This window comes from Poecilia reticulata, linkage group LG12 (assembly GCF_000633615.1).
Source record: "Poecilia reticulata strain Guanapo linkage group LG12, Guppy_female_1.0+MT, whole genome shotgun sequence".
Taxonomy (NCBI): Eukaryota; Metazoa; Chordata; class Actinopteri; order Cyprinodontiformes; family Poeciliidae; genus Poecilia; species Poecilia reticulata.
Genome location: NC_024342.1, coordinates 9,264,705 through 9,284,250, shown reverse-complemented (window position 1 = coordinate 9,284,250; position 19,546 = coordinate 9,264,705). Strand labels below are relative to the sequence as shown.

Below are 19,546 nucleotides of genomic sequence, written 5' to 3'. Positions count from 1 at the left end.
CAATTTTATATTCATAGATGTTGCCTTCCTAAAAGTACACTTTCTTCATTTTCTTCAAACTCTACCAACCAAAAGGTTCTCAATGCAATTTCTATATGGGAATTTTTGTGTGCGTTTGTCTAATTAGCACAGTGGTAAGTGCTGTGTTCAAATTCAAATTCAAAAAAATTTAATGTTGTTGTAACTCATTAATTTAGATTCTTCAAAGAGTTATTGAAGATGCCGACGGCTCTACCTTCAATTATTTGTTGTATTGCTGCCAATACGCCAGGTGGACCTCGCGGATCTGTCAGTCAGAAATCCAGCTGAAAGGACCTGACAAACCAACAAAGTGCGGCTGGAGTCAGAGTGTTTTCACCTCCAGGTTGAAGATGTCTGATAGGCAATATTGCTTCTCGTCAGCATGAAGGGCCGATGGATGAATGCACCTGAGAGGACAAGCGGAGATAATTATCTTGTATAGATTACAAAAGATATACAATTAGCTTTTGCAATGAAAAGTAAACTGAGAAAACCAGGCATTTCACCAAAATATATATTTTTTTCAAAACAGTTAAACGTCTTATTTGACAGTTTTTTGGGCGGGGTTCAAACTTTTAGAGGGTTAAACACTGTTAGCTTTTCATTTTTCAAACAGTTTGTCATCTTGACCTTCACCACAAGGTTGTTAATTTTTAGCCTTGTCTGGGGAGAACAAAAAGAACTCATTGCCGTGAAAATGTTCTTCTTGGTTTGGCCATGGTTTGTACTGACTCATTGAGTTATATCCATACCGCTCTCTTTAATGTGATTTACAACTGTACAATACAAGAAATAAAGCTCAGACCGTGTGTAAGGGTCTTAGGATTTGCTCATATCAGTTTTACGAATAAAAATAGTCAAGGGATGCTGTCAGACACATCTGAGGTCTGGTTTTATCTCATCGCCAGCTGCACTGTTCACTGTCTGACCTCATCCACCGCACCGTGACGTGAGTCAGCCCTGCTTCTCCAGAAAACTGATGTGGTTTGTTGGGATCTTGGCTGCAGCTGCCAGCTATGCACCGGGGGTCTGAGGGGGCCTTCTTTAAAGGATCATTTTGAAAATCCACCCGAGCGCCCGGGATGGAGTGCACGTCAATGTACAACAAAGAACAGCCCAGACGCAGAACAACCTCTAGATGTATGGAAACTATGAGTCACTTGCTGCTGTTTGTTGCTATAGACACTCGTGTTTGTGTTTGTTTGTAAAACCATGTGGTGACCCAGTCGACTTTCAAGAATGAACGTTTCAAACATTTTCTGACAAATATTGTTTTTGTTTTGGGGGCTCAAAAGCAGCTGGCCAACCAACTGGCTTACACTTTTATGACATAAAAGTGAAACACAAACGTCGTGCAAAGGACGCAAAACTTTAGGTAAGAATTTAGTCTCAACGCCTCCCCCAGACATGCCAACGACCTGGCCGCCTTGTGAGTCAGTCAGTCACCTGTCTGAAGCTGGTTAGCACGGCTCGTTAAGGTGTGAGTTCTGGAGCCCTCGTTTCCTGCAAGAGCCCAACGACAAGAGAGGAAATCTGGGACATTTGGAAAAGGTATTACATCTAATCCTCTGGAAGGGAGGTAAAAGAATTTCCCCAGTTCTTCACACTGTCTGAATATAGAAATCACATTTTCAGAGAATCCCCTCAAGCGTGACCCCATATTTCTAAATATACCTTTTTGCTCGTTAACCTGGGATCCCATGAATCAGGAGCTGCTCGTGATCGGGTGAGGGGGTGGGTGGGGGGGGGGGTATTGTGAAATAGCCCTGAGGAATCAGCAGCTGCCGCTAGGAGCCAAGAGTTTCCCCTGGTCACTCCTTCTCTGCATGGGGCAGTCTGAGGAAGGTTTAAAAGCAGGTTCAAGCCCCAATGCTCCTCCCTTAGCAACACTCCTACGATCTGCCCCGTCTTTCTTATTCACAAATCAGATACATACACACAAAATAGTCAACAGTTTAAGAAAGACTGGACATGTCAAGCTTGGCTTACTTCTAATCTAAAAAAAAAAAAAAAGAAAACCAGTGCAAGATAAGCTTCTGCAGAGAACCTCCAGGTCTGACTCTGAAATGATTTTGTGGACATTCATCCTTCTGCTCTCGCAGCTGTTATTAAACCTGTGCTTACATGCAGAGGCCCAGGCTTTGGGTGAGTGTTATCATTTCATTTTGTGTTTCATTGGTATTGCCAATAATAATTTAAATAGCTGGAGTAAAATGCTTCCTTTGTAAAGCTTGCTTTTAAACGTGCTTAGTCTGTATTTCAGCCCACAGAAACAAATAAAATACAGGCATCCTTTTTATTTGGAAGTTGTTTTTTTAATTCACTGTTATTATGCAATTTTCCCTAATATGTCAGAGAAGATTTAATGGCTCCACCACTCACTGCCTCACCACACATTTGTTAGATTTCATGGGATAATGGTGAAGTAGACACTGTGAAAGCGGATATCATTTGCAGACCCAGAGAACATAAAGGCTCAGACGTTCTGAGTGACACTCACAGAGGTGTGAGAAAAATGCTAAATATTCCTGTCAACTGTTGAGGAGATGAGGTAGTCAAATAATTCTTTGTGTTTCTGACAGGAAGTGGGAAAACGAATGAAGGCAGATGAAAGTTTTAAAAACCGTCCTATTGAAGTCCTGCGAGCCAGAACTATTTGATTAGTTCAGCTTTGAGGAGTTTCAGCTTTCTGGCTCGATTTAAATAAATTCCTAGCTTGGTCAAACACACGGGAATAATCAGGGATGATCATTTTCTGAACTCCACACTCTCCACTCTCTCTGTGTCTGACACGCACTTAAAATCCAACATGCACTCATCACCAAAGCCCCACACACAAAATAAACCCGCTGACCGTGAAATGTTTGCATTTCTTAGCTTTTGTACTGATCACACCAGTTGATTGATGGCTCACCTTTCAAGCACTCATTAATCCCCGCAAATCCCGTGGTGCCTGGCGTTATGTATACAACCGGTCCAAATTAATCAGCTGTCATTTCCCTTGCAAATTGCAGCTTGCTTGACTGGAATTCACTGAGTGGTACCAATTTGAAACTATTACTCCAGTTTGATTTTAATAGGAATGATTGGTGCAATGGCTTTGCTGATTGCTGAAGTTGGTGAGTTTTGAAATTCCTCAGGAGGTACAAAAAACTCTGTTGAAAAATAAATAAATGATGTAATGAGAAGGGAGAAGGAGGTCTTCATGCAGTGAAAGTATTTCTTTTGTTTAGTTCGGTAGCACGATTAAAAAATATGGTTTTAGAATTGAATTGTAATCTGGGCCTAAACTGTTTGAAATTGTTAAACAGTTTGACTGAGAAGAAATTATTTAAGGCTAACCAGATATAGCAACTAACCAGTAACTTTAGCTAACCAGCAGCAAAAAACGCTGTGTTTTAAAATAAGATGAGCAAATGAACAAAAAATCTTCTAAATATTGTTGTCGTACAACCATTACAGACAAGAAAAAAAAAATCTGTGACAAACTCACCACATATTATTCCTGCTGACTTACAAGCTAATATTGTCACTTCAACACTGTCACACGGCTAGCTAGATGCTACAGGAAGTGAGTCCTGTCAACACTGGAACACATATTTAAAGAGACTTTGAAATAAGACTTTTTTTCTATTTGTACCACATGAAAAATTAATGTTTGCCAGTAATAATTGCCAATAGTGTTTTTTTTTTTAAATTAGCTGCTTAGATTGTTCTTAGGACTTAATAGTCCTAAGAAATCGTTAAGAAATGTTAGCGATTTCTAGCTAACATGATAAAAGCTCCTTCTGCAATAAGTTTTTGCTGCCAGTTTTATTGTGAAAAAGGAACACCAAAGATTTTATAAGAAAATGCCTAATTATCCTCATATTCATCCATTAGAACATCTTTGCTGAGCTCAATATATGATATAATTCAACCAAAAAAAAAAAAACTCATTAAGACTAAAACCGCTTTTCCAAAAGTGACATCGCTTTTTCGAGGTTTATTTTTAATTTTACAGGAGTGGAAACATAAAAAGCATAACATGAAAACCATACATCAAAGATTTAAAAATAAATAACAAGCGGTAATTGGCCTCTACTTGTATAGCACTTTTGTCTGCTTTGACGATTTCAAACACTTTACACTTTAATCAGTCATTCACCCATTCATACACACATTCACACACTGATTGTGGCAAGTTGCATTGTGGATATAGTAGATAAATGGTTCTAATGAATTAAAACCATACAAAAAAATTTGCTGCAAAATGTGAGTATTACCCACTAATATCCATAAAAGTACCTTAACCCTGACTTCACATTTTTGCTTTCAAGCAAAAAAGCATAAATGAGAGCCTTGAGTTTTATATCGGTCCATTTTCATTAGCCAGCATAGTAATTGCCTAATGAGATGTCAGACAGATTATGTAAAGTGTATTCCAATGCTGATGATTTATTTCTGCCATTACAGTTTGACATCATTTAAAAACAAAACAGTGAAAAAAAATTATTATTTTTTATTTGTTTTTGTTTTACACAAAAGCTCAAATGCAAAGAATTAGGTAAGCAGCAAACCAAAGAATGTTTTTACCATTTGCTTCCATGTCTGATTTATGTGCTGCCTCTGAGGGTAGGACATGTCTCTGGATTGCTTTATAGCTTTGAACTGATCTTGTTTTATGGAGCTTGAAATTTGAGGTTAATCAGGAGGGTGAAATGAAATACTTTCTCTGGGTATCTTGTGAACGATACCATTGACCCTTAAACGCCTTCAGTCTGGAAGACTCATGAATAACATATCTTTGCATGAGGTGTATATATGTTTATAGTGTGTAGAGATACTCTAAGGGCCTAGATGTTGCTTTGTTATTTTGTTTCGTGAGCTTCATCTGGTTTGACCATAAACACAGCTGCTGTACTTGGTTTTCATACAAAAAAGAAGCATATTTTTTCCTAAAACGTTATCAAAAAATCATACATTCAGCAACTCAGTCCCATGTGATGGCTTACATTTCTGTCCCATAAATTAGAAATATATGTTTCAAAGTAAAAAAAAAAAAAAGAGAATTTTCATCTGAGGGAGTCTTGCAAAAAATAAAAAGTAAAAAATTGTCTAGACTTTGAAACCATTTGGGAGTAATTTTGCCCCGTCTCAACAGATGCCCTTGCTGACTGCTTTATGGTACTTGTGTATTCACAGTGTTTGCAGATGGGGGACTAAAGATTCAATGCCAATCCTTCTGTGGTCGTAACAACTCCCAAGTTACTTTATTAAAGGGAAATTCTAACCATGAAAATTAGTGGGGGTTGGGGGGTTTGTAATATTTTGTTCCTCTTCTGCATTTGTTTCCCAAATTCTACCACGCTTCTGACCATACATTTACTCAAAGATATATTCCAGATCTCAGTCACCTTTATTAAAGACTTGACATAAAACTAAGGTTTGAGTCCACAGCTTTGATTTACTTCAAGTCCTATTTTTATGTATTTCCTCCTCTGATCCTGCCAAGTTTGCACAGGAATCTCCAAGAACAACAAACACTCGTTCATCATCATCACATTCTTGTCGACTCAAAGCGTGTTTACACCCGAGCGTGGCTGCAGGTAGCAAAATATTCATACCCCATCATTCGCTGCTTGTGTGCTTCATTTCTCTTTCCCTGTCAGCAGTCTACGATCTGCTCACCTCGCCTGACTGCTTGCCAGACCTGCTGCAGGGAGGTTTGGCTGAACAAGGGGTGAACGAGGTTTTCATCTTAACCACCTTCAAGCTGCAGCCCAAGACTGGAACCACACTGTTTGGTTTGTTCAACCCGAGGGACAACAGCAAGTATTTTGAGTTCACCGTAATGGGGAAGCTCAACCGGGGTAAGTAGACAAGAAACAGGAGCTGGTACTGGAAAGCTGCGCCGATCAATATTTTTGTATAAATATTTCACATTTTTAGAAATTCTTCTGCATCAGTAATTCTCAAAAAAAAATTATCTTTTGACCCGCGTTTTTCAACTCTTAGCTGAATGCTATTTGACAACTGATCAAATGCAACAGGGAGTAAATGCAAGACAAAAACAAACAAAGGTCAATATTGTGTTTACAGAAGAAAAATTGTGTTACTTTGTTTGGTATTTGAAGAGATTCTGACTTTTTATATTTACATCTATATTAACTTTGTGTCAAAATAACTTTAATTATTTTGACACAAAATAATTAATTTGGCAAAAGGAGCATATTTTGATCATTTTAGCATAAATAAAGTGGAAGAAAATAGCAAACATTAAGGCAGGATAACATAATTTACATGTCGGCATGTACCGTATTTTCCGCACTATAAGGCGCTCCGGATTATAAGGCGCACCTTCAATGAATGGCCTATTTTAAAACTTTTTTCATATATAAGGCGCACCGCATTATAAAGCTCATAGAATAGACGCTACAGTAGAGGCTGGAGCTACATTATGCATCCACTAGATGGAGCTGCACTAAAAGGGAATGTCAACAAAACAGTCCGACTCCAGTCAGCGAGGAGAGCCTTCCACGACTAGGCCGGGGCGTGGCCGGACAATGGTCACCCTTCTCCGTTCGCGCACAGCATGTTTGTGGAGAACGTGGTGCTAAATGACCTGCAGGACCTGATTCTAGACAGCCGGTAGGTAGATATAGGTCAGTCAAACTTTATTAACAAACCAGCTTCTGACAACTATCCCAGCATGCACCGCGCGCTTCTTCTTTTAYGGGCGAAAATGAAGTCGGCGGCTGCTTACCGTAGTTGCTAGACCTGTTGTGGCTCAATATTGGTCCATATATAAGGCGCACCGGATTATAAGGCGCACTGTCAGCTTTTGAGGAAATTGAAGGTTTTTAGGTGCGCCTTTTAGTGCGGAAAATACAGTAATTGTCATATTGTGGAAGTAAATGCTCTCATACTTTCCCTCTTTTTTTTCTGTCTCCTACATGGCTGTAATTTCTCCAAGCTGTGCTACGTTACTTGCGGACTGACAAGAGAATGAGCTCCGTTAGCTTCAACAACCTTGTGCTGGCGGACGGCCAGCAGCACCGGCTGTTGTTCCACTTGAAGGGTCTGCAGCAGCAGGGTCCAGGCGGGGTGGAGCTACATCTGGACTGCAGGCTGGTTGAGACGGTCCGGGATCTTCCTGCCGCCTTCCAGGGTTTGCCAGCGGGATACGGCATGGTGGAGCTAAAGACAATGCAAGCCAGGGATCAGGTAACATGTTCCTTACAGTAACTCCGTGCTGAAGGCCCAACTTTCTGTCTCTGATATGTTCAAAGACAGACACACAAAGCATAACCTTTTGTGTTGCTCTAACAGGAGAGCTTAGATGAGCTGAAACTGGTAGTTGGGGACTCGTTTGAGAACGTTGCATCATTGCAAGACTGTCATTTTCAGCAAAGAGATTCGGTTCAAACTTTAGGTAAGAATCTATTTGGTGAGTAATTGCCCATTGAGAAGGCTAAATACTTCCCCTGACAACATCCCTAGTCATAAAAACAACATCCAGAATCCAGTTAATGGGAATATCCCCCGCTGTTGTTCCGGTTAAGCAACATAACATTGCCTTTCTTGTAGGGGTCAACACAAAGCAGCTGTCAAATCAAATGCTGGAGTTAACAAAGGTGATAAACGAGCTGAAAGACGTTCTTATCCAGCAGGTAAGTTACTTCAAACAGTTTCTCTGAGCCTTCTACATCCCTTCCTCTTCGGCACTGACCTTCCGACCGGACAATCTCTTTCAGGTCAAGGAAACATCTTTTCTCCGAAATACTATTTCAGAGTGTCAGGCTTGTGGTAAGAACATTTTCTTGTGTCGGTTTCATTCACCAGAAACAGACGTAATGTGAAACAACTGTGTTTTTGATTGTGATTTCAAGGTCTGGGTGGAACAGAGGTGGTGAAACCGAGATGTGCTCCTGGTGTCTGTTTCCGCGATGATATGTGTATCGAGACAGCGAATGGTGTGGAGTGTGCGCCCTGTCCTGACGGGTACACTGGAGATGGCTTCAACTGTGATGATGTTGATGAGGTAAAGTCTAACTCAATGGTTTGTTTGCCCTTCTTCCTATATTTAAATCAGTTAAATAAAAATACATTTTGGCCATATTGTATCAGGAGCTGCCGTAGGCATATCTGTTATTTATTGGTTGTGATTATGTTACATGCAGTGGCTTTAGATTTATGTCTAAATACTTCAATTACCACAATGTTTTTGCACATGACAAAAGTTTTTGCTGCACGAACACAACAAGTTAATGCAGCTAAGGTTTAACACTGCGTTCAAATTGCTACAAGTATTACTTCTGGATGCATGAAACTGAGGGTGAAATTGATCGGATAATCTACTTTTTGATCAACTGGACAAACAAATGTCAGATCACTACAGGATACTTATAAAGTCCTGAAAATCCATACCCTGGCAGTCATAAGATCCTGAAGTATAAAAAAGAAATGAATAAAAACCAGATGGTGTTGTCACTACTTATGTGACAACACAGTGAATTCCACACCACTGATCCCTATTCAGAAAGGAAAACCACTAACAGGGATGTCCATTAAATCAAAGCAAGCACATTGGTCTCACAGAATATTGTTTTTTTATTGCTGTTTTCTTGCATCATGAGTGATTTCCCATACCTCTTACCTCCACATTATAATTTTTTTTTGGCCATATTGGGGAACTTTTAGAAGCAGGTGCAAACAGAAACTCTCAGAGGGACCATCAATCAGAGGCATAGGGTCTGATGACACTTCAAGGGCCCAAACATGGCATAGAGGTAAACGTACTGGAAAGAGATAGAAGTTTGTAAATCTTCTGAACATAAGTAGAAGAAGGTGTGTGTGTGTGTGTGTGCGTGTGTGTGTGTGTGTGTGTGTGTGTGTGTTTCTCTGTTTGTACTGGCCCATTTCAGAGGGCTGGCCCCTTCAGCCTCTATATTTTTTCAATCCTTTCATTAGCAAAAAGGTCACAGGGTCCAGAAACTTTTAGAGAGAAGCCCTGTGAGGAACACATACATTTCTGCTGCTTCAGCAGAGCTCATGTCCTCCTTTTCTGCAGTGCCAGTTTAACCCCTGCTTCCCCGGAGTGAAGTGCGTTAACACCGCCCCTGGCTTCCGCTGTGACGCCTGTCCTCTGGGTTACGTCGGCCTGCCGGTGGAGGGCGTGGGCATTTTGTTTGCTCAAACCAACAAACAGGTATGAGTTAAACATGAAGGAAGCAGCATAATTTAACAATCACTTTATTTTTGAGTGATTATTTTTTTCTTGAAAGCAAATCAAAAAGGAAACCGGAAATCGACCTACTCCTTTGTGTGATTTTTTTATTTTTTTATTTATTAAGCTTGCAACATTTGATTTGCTTTCTGTTTTCACAAGACTGAAAGTTTCACTTTAAGCTCAAATTTCCAAATCTTCACTTTGTCTCCGTCAAACAAACATTAATTACATTCAAAGTTAAAACACATCTTCACAATAAACGAATCTTGTGAATTCTCAAGAGAAATAGCTGACTAAAAGCCGGTTCTCCAAAAAGCAAGTAAAAATTAAAAATTAGAAAATGTCTCAAAATGTGGGGGGGAAAAGCTAAGCTGATTTAAGAGGACTTTTCAGTAGGATAAAAAAGAGAGAAAACAGCATTTTGGATTCACAAAAACAAGATGAGACAAGATTTTAACAATAGAAAACTAAGTATCCCTTTTTTCTGTTTGTCTGTTTAAAAACAAGTGTACAATGTGTAATCAGGGTAGAACATTGTACAATGCAATGCATTTTTTGTATATTCTCGCTAACTACTTGAACAGTATAACACTGACTTGAAATTCTAAAACAATTTCAGCTTTCGCGTTAGCTGTCATGTCTTACCCAGTGACAGCATGGGCACAGAGCTTACAATTCATCCACCGTGCTTCCTGTCCTTGTTTCTTAATATGCTCTTGAAATACTACGAGAAAAACAATGTAAAAGTAGTACAAGCTTTTGTAACTGAATGCTGCGAGCCAATCCAAAGAGAAATCTGTGCTCTATCAAGACAACATAAGAACTCTTTCTTTGCTAGTTTGAAATATGAGTCTCAGAGATTATGTTCTGCACGCAGTTAAAGCTCTATTGATAGCACTCAGATTCACATCTGGGACACTTATTTAACAGACAATGTCATGCTGTCAGCAACCAGGTAGCACATGCGAGGTGGATTTCTCTTAGACGAGAAACAATGTGACATTTTAATATCACAAGATCTCGTGCCATAAGAACTCATTACACACCTGCTTCTCAGTTTGGCAACTTTCAGAAAGTTATTACATTTACAGTCAAACATCTGATGAGTACTTTCAATTTTAATGTGACTAAAACACAACCCAAATGAAAACCTAATAATGAAACCCAAAGTTTTATTAATTGCATTATAAACCAGATTTTCTGGTTAACAATCTAAAACCCAAAGCAATGTCTGCTGCATATGCATAAATGAACTGTGCAAAAGATGGAGAGGACAATGGTTGTTTTATAACCACATCAACTGTAGTTGAGAGCTCATTTCTTGCATTTTGGGGTACAAAAATGATGATTTTAGTCTTTCCTGCATTGACTTAAAAACCTCTGACTCAAACACTCATATTTTGGGATACACAGACTATGATATGATGATTACACCAAAATATAAATGCCATCAGAATAGATCCCGAGAAAGTTGTAGTAGTCCGCAGAGCCCTGAAGATGGCTGAGAAAAAAGTGAGCTGAGAGTGGTGCCTTGAGGAACCCCTTATGCAATCTTTGTTTGGTCCGATTTTAAGTTAAAAACCAACATATTATAAGACAGTTACCCTCTTTCAAATCTGTTTATAAAATTGTTATGATCAATTGAGTCAAATCAGTGTTAAACCATGACCCATTTAACACTTATTCCACAAACCTGTAACTTTTTATTTTTATTTTTGAGGCATTGAGGTTAAAAGATGTTTAAAAGATGTTCAATCACTACAAGAGTTTGTAGAAGATGTTTGCACATGACAACAAGCAAACTTCTTGTAATTTCACATGATATAAGTTTAAAACATTATGTCTTTATGACACAGAAAAAAAATTGGATTAGCCATGTGTCAGTTTAAGACTGAACTACCTGATTAGTGCATATTATTCACAGCTAATGTGACGGTTTCCAGTGTAAGGTCAGACTGTCATAAATCAAGTCTTGAAGGACTATCAAGCTGTGTTGTTTTTAATTGAATTTTAAATGCAGCCATAATGTAATATACATGTGGAGTTCAAATATTTACAATATTCTACGTTTTAATTATTAACTCTGTAATTTGTTATTCACTGACTCCACATAGGGGAAGGCTTTTTGCTGTCGGGGGCATTTTTAAACAGATTCATTACTGAAACAATGCACTTTGTAGAATTTGTCACAAAGCCAAACACTGTAATTCATTTTGGACTCATTTGCTTCTTTTCTACCCATTTCAGGTCTGCGATGACATTGATGAATGCAAAGGACCCGACAATGGTGGCTGCACTGCAAACTCAATCTGTCACAACTCTGTGGTAAGAATGCACTCCGGCCAACACATGCGGATCATGCTGGGCGTATTCTTCTCATTTTGATTTACATTGCTGTTCCAAGTCATTCACAGCTGCCCTAATTCCTCCCACAGGGCTCCTTTTACTGTGGCAGCTGTAAGACTGGGTTCACAGGAGATCAGGTGAGGGGCTGTGAGCCAGAGCTCAGCTGTGGAAACAGCCTGACCAACCCCTGCAACATCAATGCCGAGTGCATTCGAGAAAGAGATGGCTCTATTTCTTGTCAGGTAGGATTTTTTAAAGCCCACATTTCTGCACTCCGGTGTCTGACTCGGTGACGTATTTGGTGTTCTTTCTGAAAGGTGTTTCATTTGCTTTCTCAGTGTGGAATTGGCTGGGCGGGCAACGGATACCTGTGCGGGAAAGACACGGACATTGATGGATACCCAGATGAAAAACTCAAGTGCAAGGACGCAAACTGTAGAAAGGTACGCAAAGTGGATGTCTGTCGAAGGCGACATGAAGGAACTCTATCTAACCTTCTTGTCTCTGCAGGATAATTGCATCTTTGTTCCCAACTCTGGTCAAGAGGACGCCGACAGGGATGGCCAGGGAGACGCCTGTGATGACGATGCAGATGGTGACGGTATTCCCAATGAGCAGGTCAGTCAAAATCTGACTGGAAGTTCATCAGCATTCTTTAAAAATTCATTAATAAAGTGCCTTGCAAAAGTGTTCTCTTAAATTTTTTGCATTTTACTTTACAACCAGAAACGTCAAAGTCATGTACTAAAGTGAAATGGCTTGTAAGTCAAATAAAACAGGGGCACTAATAGGATTTATTCTTATGCGTTAGACATTGGCTCAGGATGGCCAAGTCAAAGTAAAGTTCCGAATCTTTCAAGTGTGTGTGTGTGTTCACAGAAGTCCTCCACCCAGCACTGACTAAAGACTGTCCTGTTTCGCAAAGACTTAAATGTAAAGAAGACCAAAATTGATAAAGACATAACACCATCTGACTTGCAACACACACCACAATTTCAAAGTTGTATTGTTTTTTATAATCCAACGGAAACTTTATATTGTTCTAGTTCATAAAATCCCAACACAATAAAATCCTCATGGTTGTAACCTGCAAAATGTGAACAGTTTCAATTTGTCCTGCAGGACAACTGCCGGTTGAAGCCCAACGTGGATCAGAGGAACAGCGATGCAGACAGCCACGGCGACGCCTGTGACAACTGTCGCGTGGTGAACAACCCCGACCAGCGGGACACGGACGGAGACGGCAAAGGAGATGCCTGCGATGATGACATGGACGGAGACGGTATGAAGAGAAATTACATCACCAACACTGACGTTTGCGTTATATAACCGACATCACTGAAGGCTCTTAAAGTTATCTGCGCCATCTTCCATGTTTCCACGTAAATGTTCTTACGATAATTTATGAAGTAAAAGAAAAAAGAAAAAAAAGGAGACAAGCAGATGAGGTTGTCCAACATCCCTCCAAATCACGTTGCCTCAATGCATCACCGGAGACTACTGTGATGGGATTCATAAGCAAGCACAGGCGGAAGAGGACTAAAAATGGAGGGTGGAGGGGTGGAGAAAAATAAGTCAAATCCAATCTCCGGCTGACCCAAGAGCAAAAACACGCTTTGATCATTCACTGGTATGATTACACCTCAAAAAAACCCTGCAGGACAGAAGATAGCTTTTCTTCCTCCACTGCTGTTTGAGCTGCTTGACCTTTCTAGGTTTGTGGTGCAGCTACTGCCTCCATGCGATGAATAAAAATACAATCAGGGCACAAACTGAATGAACGCGTACAGCAAGTACAACAGTGCCCCCAAGTGGTCAACGTGCAAAGAACAGGGTATGAACATTTTAGAACAGGAATTAATTTTAGTCATCTGTCCATTTTTCTCTTTGACTCATCAATGTGGCTTTCCACCTTAATAACTGCATTAGTGAAATCCATAAATGATTGCATTTTTGTGCTAAAGCTGATTTTTTCTTTTTCTTTTTTTTTTTTTCCTTTTAACATATTTATGACAAGAATTCAGCCATCCACTGTGTGTGCTGTGTGAATAGGTGTGCGAAATTTCCTGGACAACTGCCAGCGTGTCCAGAACAGAAACCAGCTGGACCGGGACGGAGACGGCGTGGGAGACGCTTGTGACAGCTGCCCTGACATCCCCAACCCAAACCAGGTGGAGCAAAGTCACACAGATATAAACCATAGAGCAGCTAATTCTTCACACACGCAGATATGCCTGTAATGTCAAGGTCATCTCATAAAAGCATAGCATATGTTGTTATATTACAACCTTGTACTTTAATGTATTTTATAAGTGTTTAATGTGATAGACCACCATAAAGTAATAGTGGAATAAAAATGATATATGAGCTACAGCATTTTAACATTAGTGCAGATAAACTGAGCCCCTGTCTGTCTGAAAATCCAGTGCAACCAATTTATTTCAGACATCAGCCAGTTAGTTATGTATTCCACTAACTGGGTGGAATAACCTCAGTAAAAATACAGATGGAAATATACCCCAAAAGATTTGCAACTATCAATACTGTCAACGTTTTTCCACAACTTATTCTACAAAGGATTGGGTTAGAATGGCTGATACAAATTCATGCCACAATTTGCTCGTTTTTTTTGTTGTAAAAACATTCTCAAACATGTGAAATCATGCATAATTTCCTGCCACTTCACTGCTACGCACCACTTCATGTTGGTCCATCTCATTAAGTTCTAATGAATCCAATGAAAAGGCATTGTGTGACGTGTTGAATTAAACCCCTTTCTTTTCCCTTTCAGTCTGACGTTGATAACGACCTGGTTGGAGACTCGTGCGACACAAACCAAGACAGGTGAAAAAGAAAAAAAAAACGTCACCATGTGTGTTTCTGTGAGGTTTATTAGTGTTAATGCCATGTTTCTGTGTCACGTCCCCTGTAGTGATGGCGATGGTCACCAGGATACCAAGGACAATTGTCCACTGGTGATTAACAGCTCACAGCTGGACACCGACAAAGACGGAGTGGGAGACGAATGTGACGACGACGATGACAATGACGGGATCCCAGATACTCTGCCGCCGGGACCGGACAACTGCAGGCTGGTGCCCAATCCCGACCAGATCGATGACAACAGTGAGTTTAAGCAGATGACAGTTATCTGCGCCTCGCAGTAAAATTAGCGCAATCACTAAATTGTTCTGGAGTTCTAAAACCCGCATTTCTGTTCAAGGCAAAATTTAACTCGGTGTGCACATCCTCCATGAAATGTAGCTGGCTGCCATTTTTTTTTTGTTCCTTCCTCTGTGCTCCAGTTTTACACCCACACAGATCAAGCGCTGGCAGCCTCAAGCAGATTAAGCTGCGATTTAGGGGGGAGTAAGAGCACACTTTTTGCGCTTGAAATATTTGCCAATTTCATAAGTCGCTGTGACATTAGTCTCGTTAAGTGGTCTTCGAGAGAGGCTGAGTGTCTGCTGAAATTAAGTGGGTCGACAACGTTTTGATGGGAAAGTTCAGAAGTGCATCGCAGGCGCAGACAGAAACTTTCTAGATGTTTTGCATCTGACTATGACTTTTTATTTGATTCGCCAGCTGCCCCTAGCATTTTAGCTATTGCTTTTGGTTCTTTACCATGTGTTTTTCTTTTCTTTTTTTCTTTTTTTTACCAGCTTTAGTCTCGCAAACAAACACTTTGGAAAGTGCTGAACATTTTTAATTGTTTTGGTGTCAGAGCAACTGCATCAACAATGTTTTATTTTTATGCATTAATGTCCCTTGAGCTTTTTCATATTTTGTCTCATTAGAGACACCAATTTCAGTGTCTTTTATTGTGATTTTAAAGCAACGATGAGCATGAAATAGAGCATAATTAGAGAGCTGGGGGAAACTAGTGATCAGATGACACTCACCAAAAGTTCAGTTAAAACCAGTCAAACATGAATAAATTCCCAGAGCAAAGAAAGTAATGGCCAAGCTCACCCTGAGGACGGTGAAGAAGAAGGTTGTGGTCACTTTGGCTTCATTTTCTTCCCCTCTGATGTTCAACAGATGACGGCGTTGGAGATATCTGCGAGTCCGACTTTGACCAGGACAAAGTGATTGACCGGATTGACAATTGCCCTGAGAACGCAGAGGTCACCCTGACAGACTTCAGGGCCTACCAGACGGTGGTGCTGGACCCTGAGGGAGACGCCCAGATCGACCCCAACTGGGTTGTCCTCAACCAGGTCAGATTATGGCCTTCTGAGAGTCTTAATGTGGTCTAAGTTAAAGCACGATTATGGTTAGATGTGTTAATTAACATGTGGATATGGAAGGGAATGCCTTGTAGTGAAGGATTTGCAAAATGTTGACAGCTCTATTTTTTTTGTTCTTTCTTTTACACTTTTGACTTCTTTACTTGAAATCTCATCGTCTTTTCTGTCTACAAAAATGGCCCCAAAACCGCTCTGTCCATCAGCTCAGTTACTGGAATATAAACTAAGGATTCAGGAGTTTTGTTATGATCTGGTGATGCCAAACCTAAATTCCAAAAGGAAACACAAACAAGTGTTTACTAAAAATCTGAATACTTGTCATCACTAAGAGTAAAAACAGTATCTTACTATATCTTAATATCAACAAAAAAATGACAATCAGAAGAACATTTAAGTTTTGGTTAAATTCAGAATTAAAATTGACACCAAACATGGTTGTGGAGCAGAGACGTTCTCCTATTCTGACAGACTTGGGGAAGTTTTGCTCGATGAAGTGAAAAAATATTGCCAAGTCAATTATGTGGAATGCCGACAGACAGAAAAATTAATGCTCAATCTGACACCAGAGGTCCTCTAACAAAAGGGTTTATTCACTCATGCAGATGGGTTTCTCTGGCGTTATTTTTCAGTATTTTTCCCTGTGAAAGTTTTGTTTGCCTTTGTCTAATCGCACATGATAAATGTCACAAAAGACTTAAAGAGTTTTGTGACATTAAGTGTATTAAGTCTATACACTTAATATATATTTTGTATATGGTCTTAGGATTCCTTATAACATTACTGTATATTAAAATGAAGCTCAACTGACCACATATTTCAAAATACAGTTTTATTGCTGAGGTTCTTTTTTTATAATATAATTTTAGATTTAAAAAAACAACAACTTATTATTAAGACATGTAAAACTCCCAAAGTGTCTAATCATCATATGTGCATTGTTTCTATACAGGGAATGGAAATAGTTCAGACCATGAACAGTGACCCGGGACTTGCTGTTGGTAGGATGCACATTCCTTAGTCAATGACAAGTCAGCTTTTCTGAACAAACTCCCATCTGAACATGCATGTCCTTGTGTCAGGATACACTGCTTTCAGTGGAGTCGACTTCGAGGGCACTTTCCACGTGAACACAGTTACTGACGACGACTACGCCGGCTTCATCTTTGGCTACCAGGACTCGTCATCCTTCTATGTGGTGATGTGGAAGCAGACCGAGCAGACCTACTGGCAGGCAACCCCTTTCAGAGCCGTGGCTGAGCCAGGCATCCAGCTTAAGGTGAAAGCAGGAGGGATTTTCCATAGCACCAGTAGAGCTTTGGCACTGTCAGCTTGTCGGAAATGTGTTTCTTCTGCTTTTATCGTATCGTTTTTTTTTTTTCTGTGTTTTAGGCTGTAAAGTCCAGGTCAGGCCCTGGGGAACACTTGAGAAACTCGCTGTGGCACACGGGAGACACCAACGACCAGGTGCGTCTGCTATGGAAGGACCCCAGGAACGTCGGCTGGAAGGATAAAGTTTCCTACCGCTGGTATTTGCAGCACCGTCCACAGATTGGCTACATCAGGTACGATGAGCACTTTCTGGTTTTGTGAAAGAAGTCTTTAAAATTGTACTTCTTACTAAGAGATACAAAAGAGTACCCTGCGCATAGTAAGGCTCTTTTCATGTCCAAGCAGGAGAAGTAAAATGTCATGTTGCGAGTTGTCTGAACAGAAAGTTAAATGGAGCTCTCATGTTGACTTGGATGTCAACATGAGCGAAAAATGTCATCAAAGAGAGGAGCGACGACATTTCCCCTTTTTCTCTTGCTCAGAGTACGGTTTTACGAGGGAACTCAGCTGGTTGCAGATTCTGGCGTGACCATCGACACAACAATGAGAGGAGGGCGACTCGGCGTGTTCTGCTTCTCACAAGAAAACATCATCTGGTCCAATCTGAAATATCGCTGCAACGGTACAAAAATACACACACACGCACACTTCTACGTTGTTGCTTTCTGTAAGTTTATGTAATAATACACCCATGGTAACTATGCAACCTGGAAAAGTATAAAATTATCTCTTAAAAAAATGCATAAAAAACACTTATGGGGACTTAATTTAGCTTCCAAACTTTTTTTATGTTCAAATATATACATTTTTAAATATCTAAATGAAAAATATTCAAGGTGTTATTTACATTCAATTAATATGCAATTACATATGTACACACAACTTAAAATCTTGTCAAGTTGATTAGATTTGTGAGTTATTGACTGAGAAGCTCCAGGCAATTAGCTGTTCATTCAATAGTAAAAAATAATTAGGCCACTGCTGTTTTTTTATTTTTATTTTAAAAATATATTACACTTAAATGTCAGATTTTATACAGTAGATAATACAAAATAGCCACACTTAGTACACAATGTACAAAGCTATCTAAGGAGGCTCAGCAGATCCCAATGAGGCGTTAACTTTCAATGGTTGAACTGCATAGTTTTTTTTTATTTTTTCATTTTCTACATGGTTTCATAACGAGCGCTGACACTTCATTCATCAGTCTCAGCACACACCTTCCCCGTGACCCGTGTCTGAGAAAGTGTTTCGTCTGATCTTGTTTCAAAAAGACTATTTTCAGCTCCCCTCGTGACTTGTGCTCTAACACTTCCCACAGACACCATCCCAGAGGATTTCCAGGAGTTCAGCGCTCAGCACACCGTTGACTCAATCTAAAGTCAAGACTTTTAGATGTCTCCAGATCCACAAGGAGTGCGTCTGCATGTGGGTGCGTCTGTATGCATGTGAACGTGGTGAATTGTGTGTGTGTGTGTGTGTCTGTTGTTGGGGGGTTTTTTTGTGTGTGTGTTTGTTTTTTAACTATGTTACAGATACAGAAACATATATGACTACAATTTTGTGCTGTATGATTCATTGCTGTGCCCTTTTATTCAAATGTGGGCTCTCTAATCCTCTTTGTAAAGGCCTCAGTTAAGAAAAGATAAATGTTGTTTGTGTTTTTTTGTTTTTTTTTAAGTATAATGAAGTTTACACTTTTTGCAACAAGTATCAGAAGAACAGAAACCTGCTCCAGATAATACTTAAAGTTGTACTTTTGGGGTGGAAATATAAAATAAGCAGGTGAACCACATTAGCAACCTGCATCATTTGATTAACAAATATGTATCAGTCATTTTCAACCACCTACATCCTGTGTGTTTCTTTATAAATATATCTTTGTCTCCAGTGGATAGTAAGTGTAATTTGTGGTTTTGCAGGAATTTCCCATATAATAGACTTTTTTGTTTTGGTCTCTCTTATTGAAATGTCAAAATTTTAACTGGCACTCAGCAATTTGCAAGTTCCTCCACAAAAATAAGGAAAAAGTGTCTTGGGTCAAAAGGTCAATCTCTCAATAAAATACCTTGTTTTAGGAAGATGGTGTTCATTTTTCTGCTTCTGTGAAAAGTTGTTCCCATGATTATCCAATGCTGCATTTTGTTCATACTGAAATGTCTGTTGTCTTCTTTGTCCTTTACTCAGACATTCACACATCCAAATCGACGATGCACAAGAAAATGTTACCTGAATTCAGCAAGAACCTGAAATAAACGGACTGTAAAATAACACTTAACATTTTTCTCAATTAATGTCATTAAAACCCATTACAGTTTTTGTGATTAGGTTGTTAGGATTAACAAAATAATTTCTAACCACGTTAGTTCCATTAATTTGCTGTTTTGCC

At 39.6% G+C, this 19,546-nt stretch overlaps 1 protein-coding gene across 2 annotated transcripts; it reads left to right on the top strand.

The window, feature by feature from the left end:
• Positions 1–1,888: 1,888 nt before the first annotated feature.
• On the top strand, positions 1,889–19,430 carry thbs4b (thrombospondin 4b). Of its 2 annotated transcripts, none has more exons than XM_008423732.2 (22): positions 1,889–2,166; positions 5,676–5,873; positions 6,977–7,227; positions 7,333–7,435; positions 7,591–7,673; positions 7,758–7,809; positions 7,893–8,044; positions 9,074–9,211; positions 11,480–11,557; positions 11,668–11,820; positions 11,917–12,021; positions 12,089–12,196; positions 12,701–12,860; positions 13,631–13,749; positions 14,370–14,422; positions 14,511–14,704; positions 15,620–15,798; positions 16,778–16,826; positions 16,908–17,104; positions 17,218–17,390; positions 17,640–17,779; positions 18,479–19,430. In XM_008423732.2, exons 1-22 carry the CDS (start codon positions 2,088–2,090, stop codon positions 18,535–18,537), a joined length of 2,823 nt encoding a protein of 940 aa, XP_008421954.1. In that variant the 5' UTR covers positions 1,889–2,087; the 3' UTR covers positions 18,538–19,430. The 2 variants fall into 2 exon arrangements, with proteins under 2 accessions (XP_008421954.1, XP_008421953.1); XM_008423731.2 differs by having other exon boundaries at positions 5,673–5,873.
• The last annotated feature ends 116 nt before the right edge of the window (positions 19,431–19,546 follow it).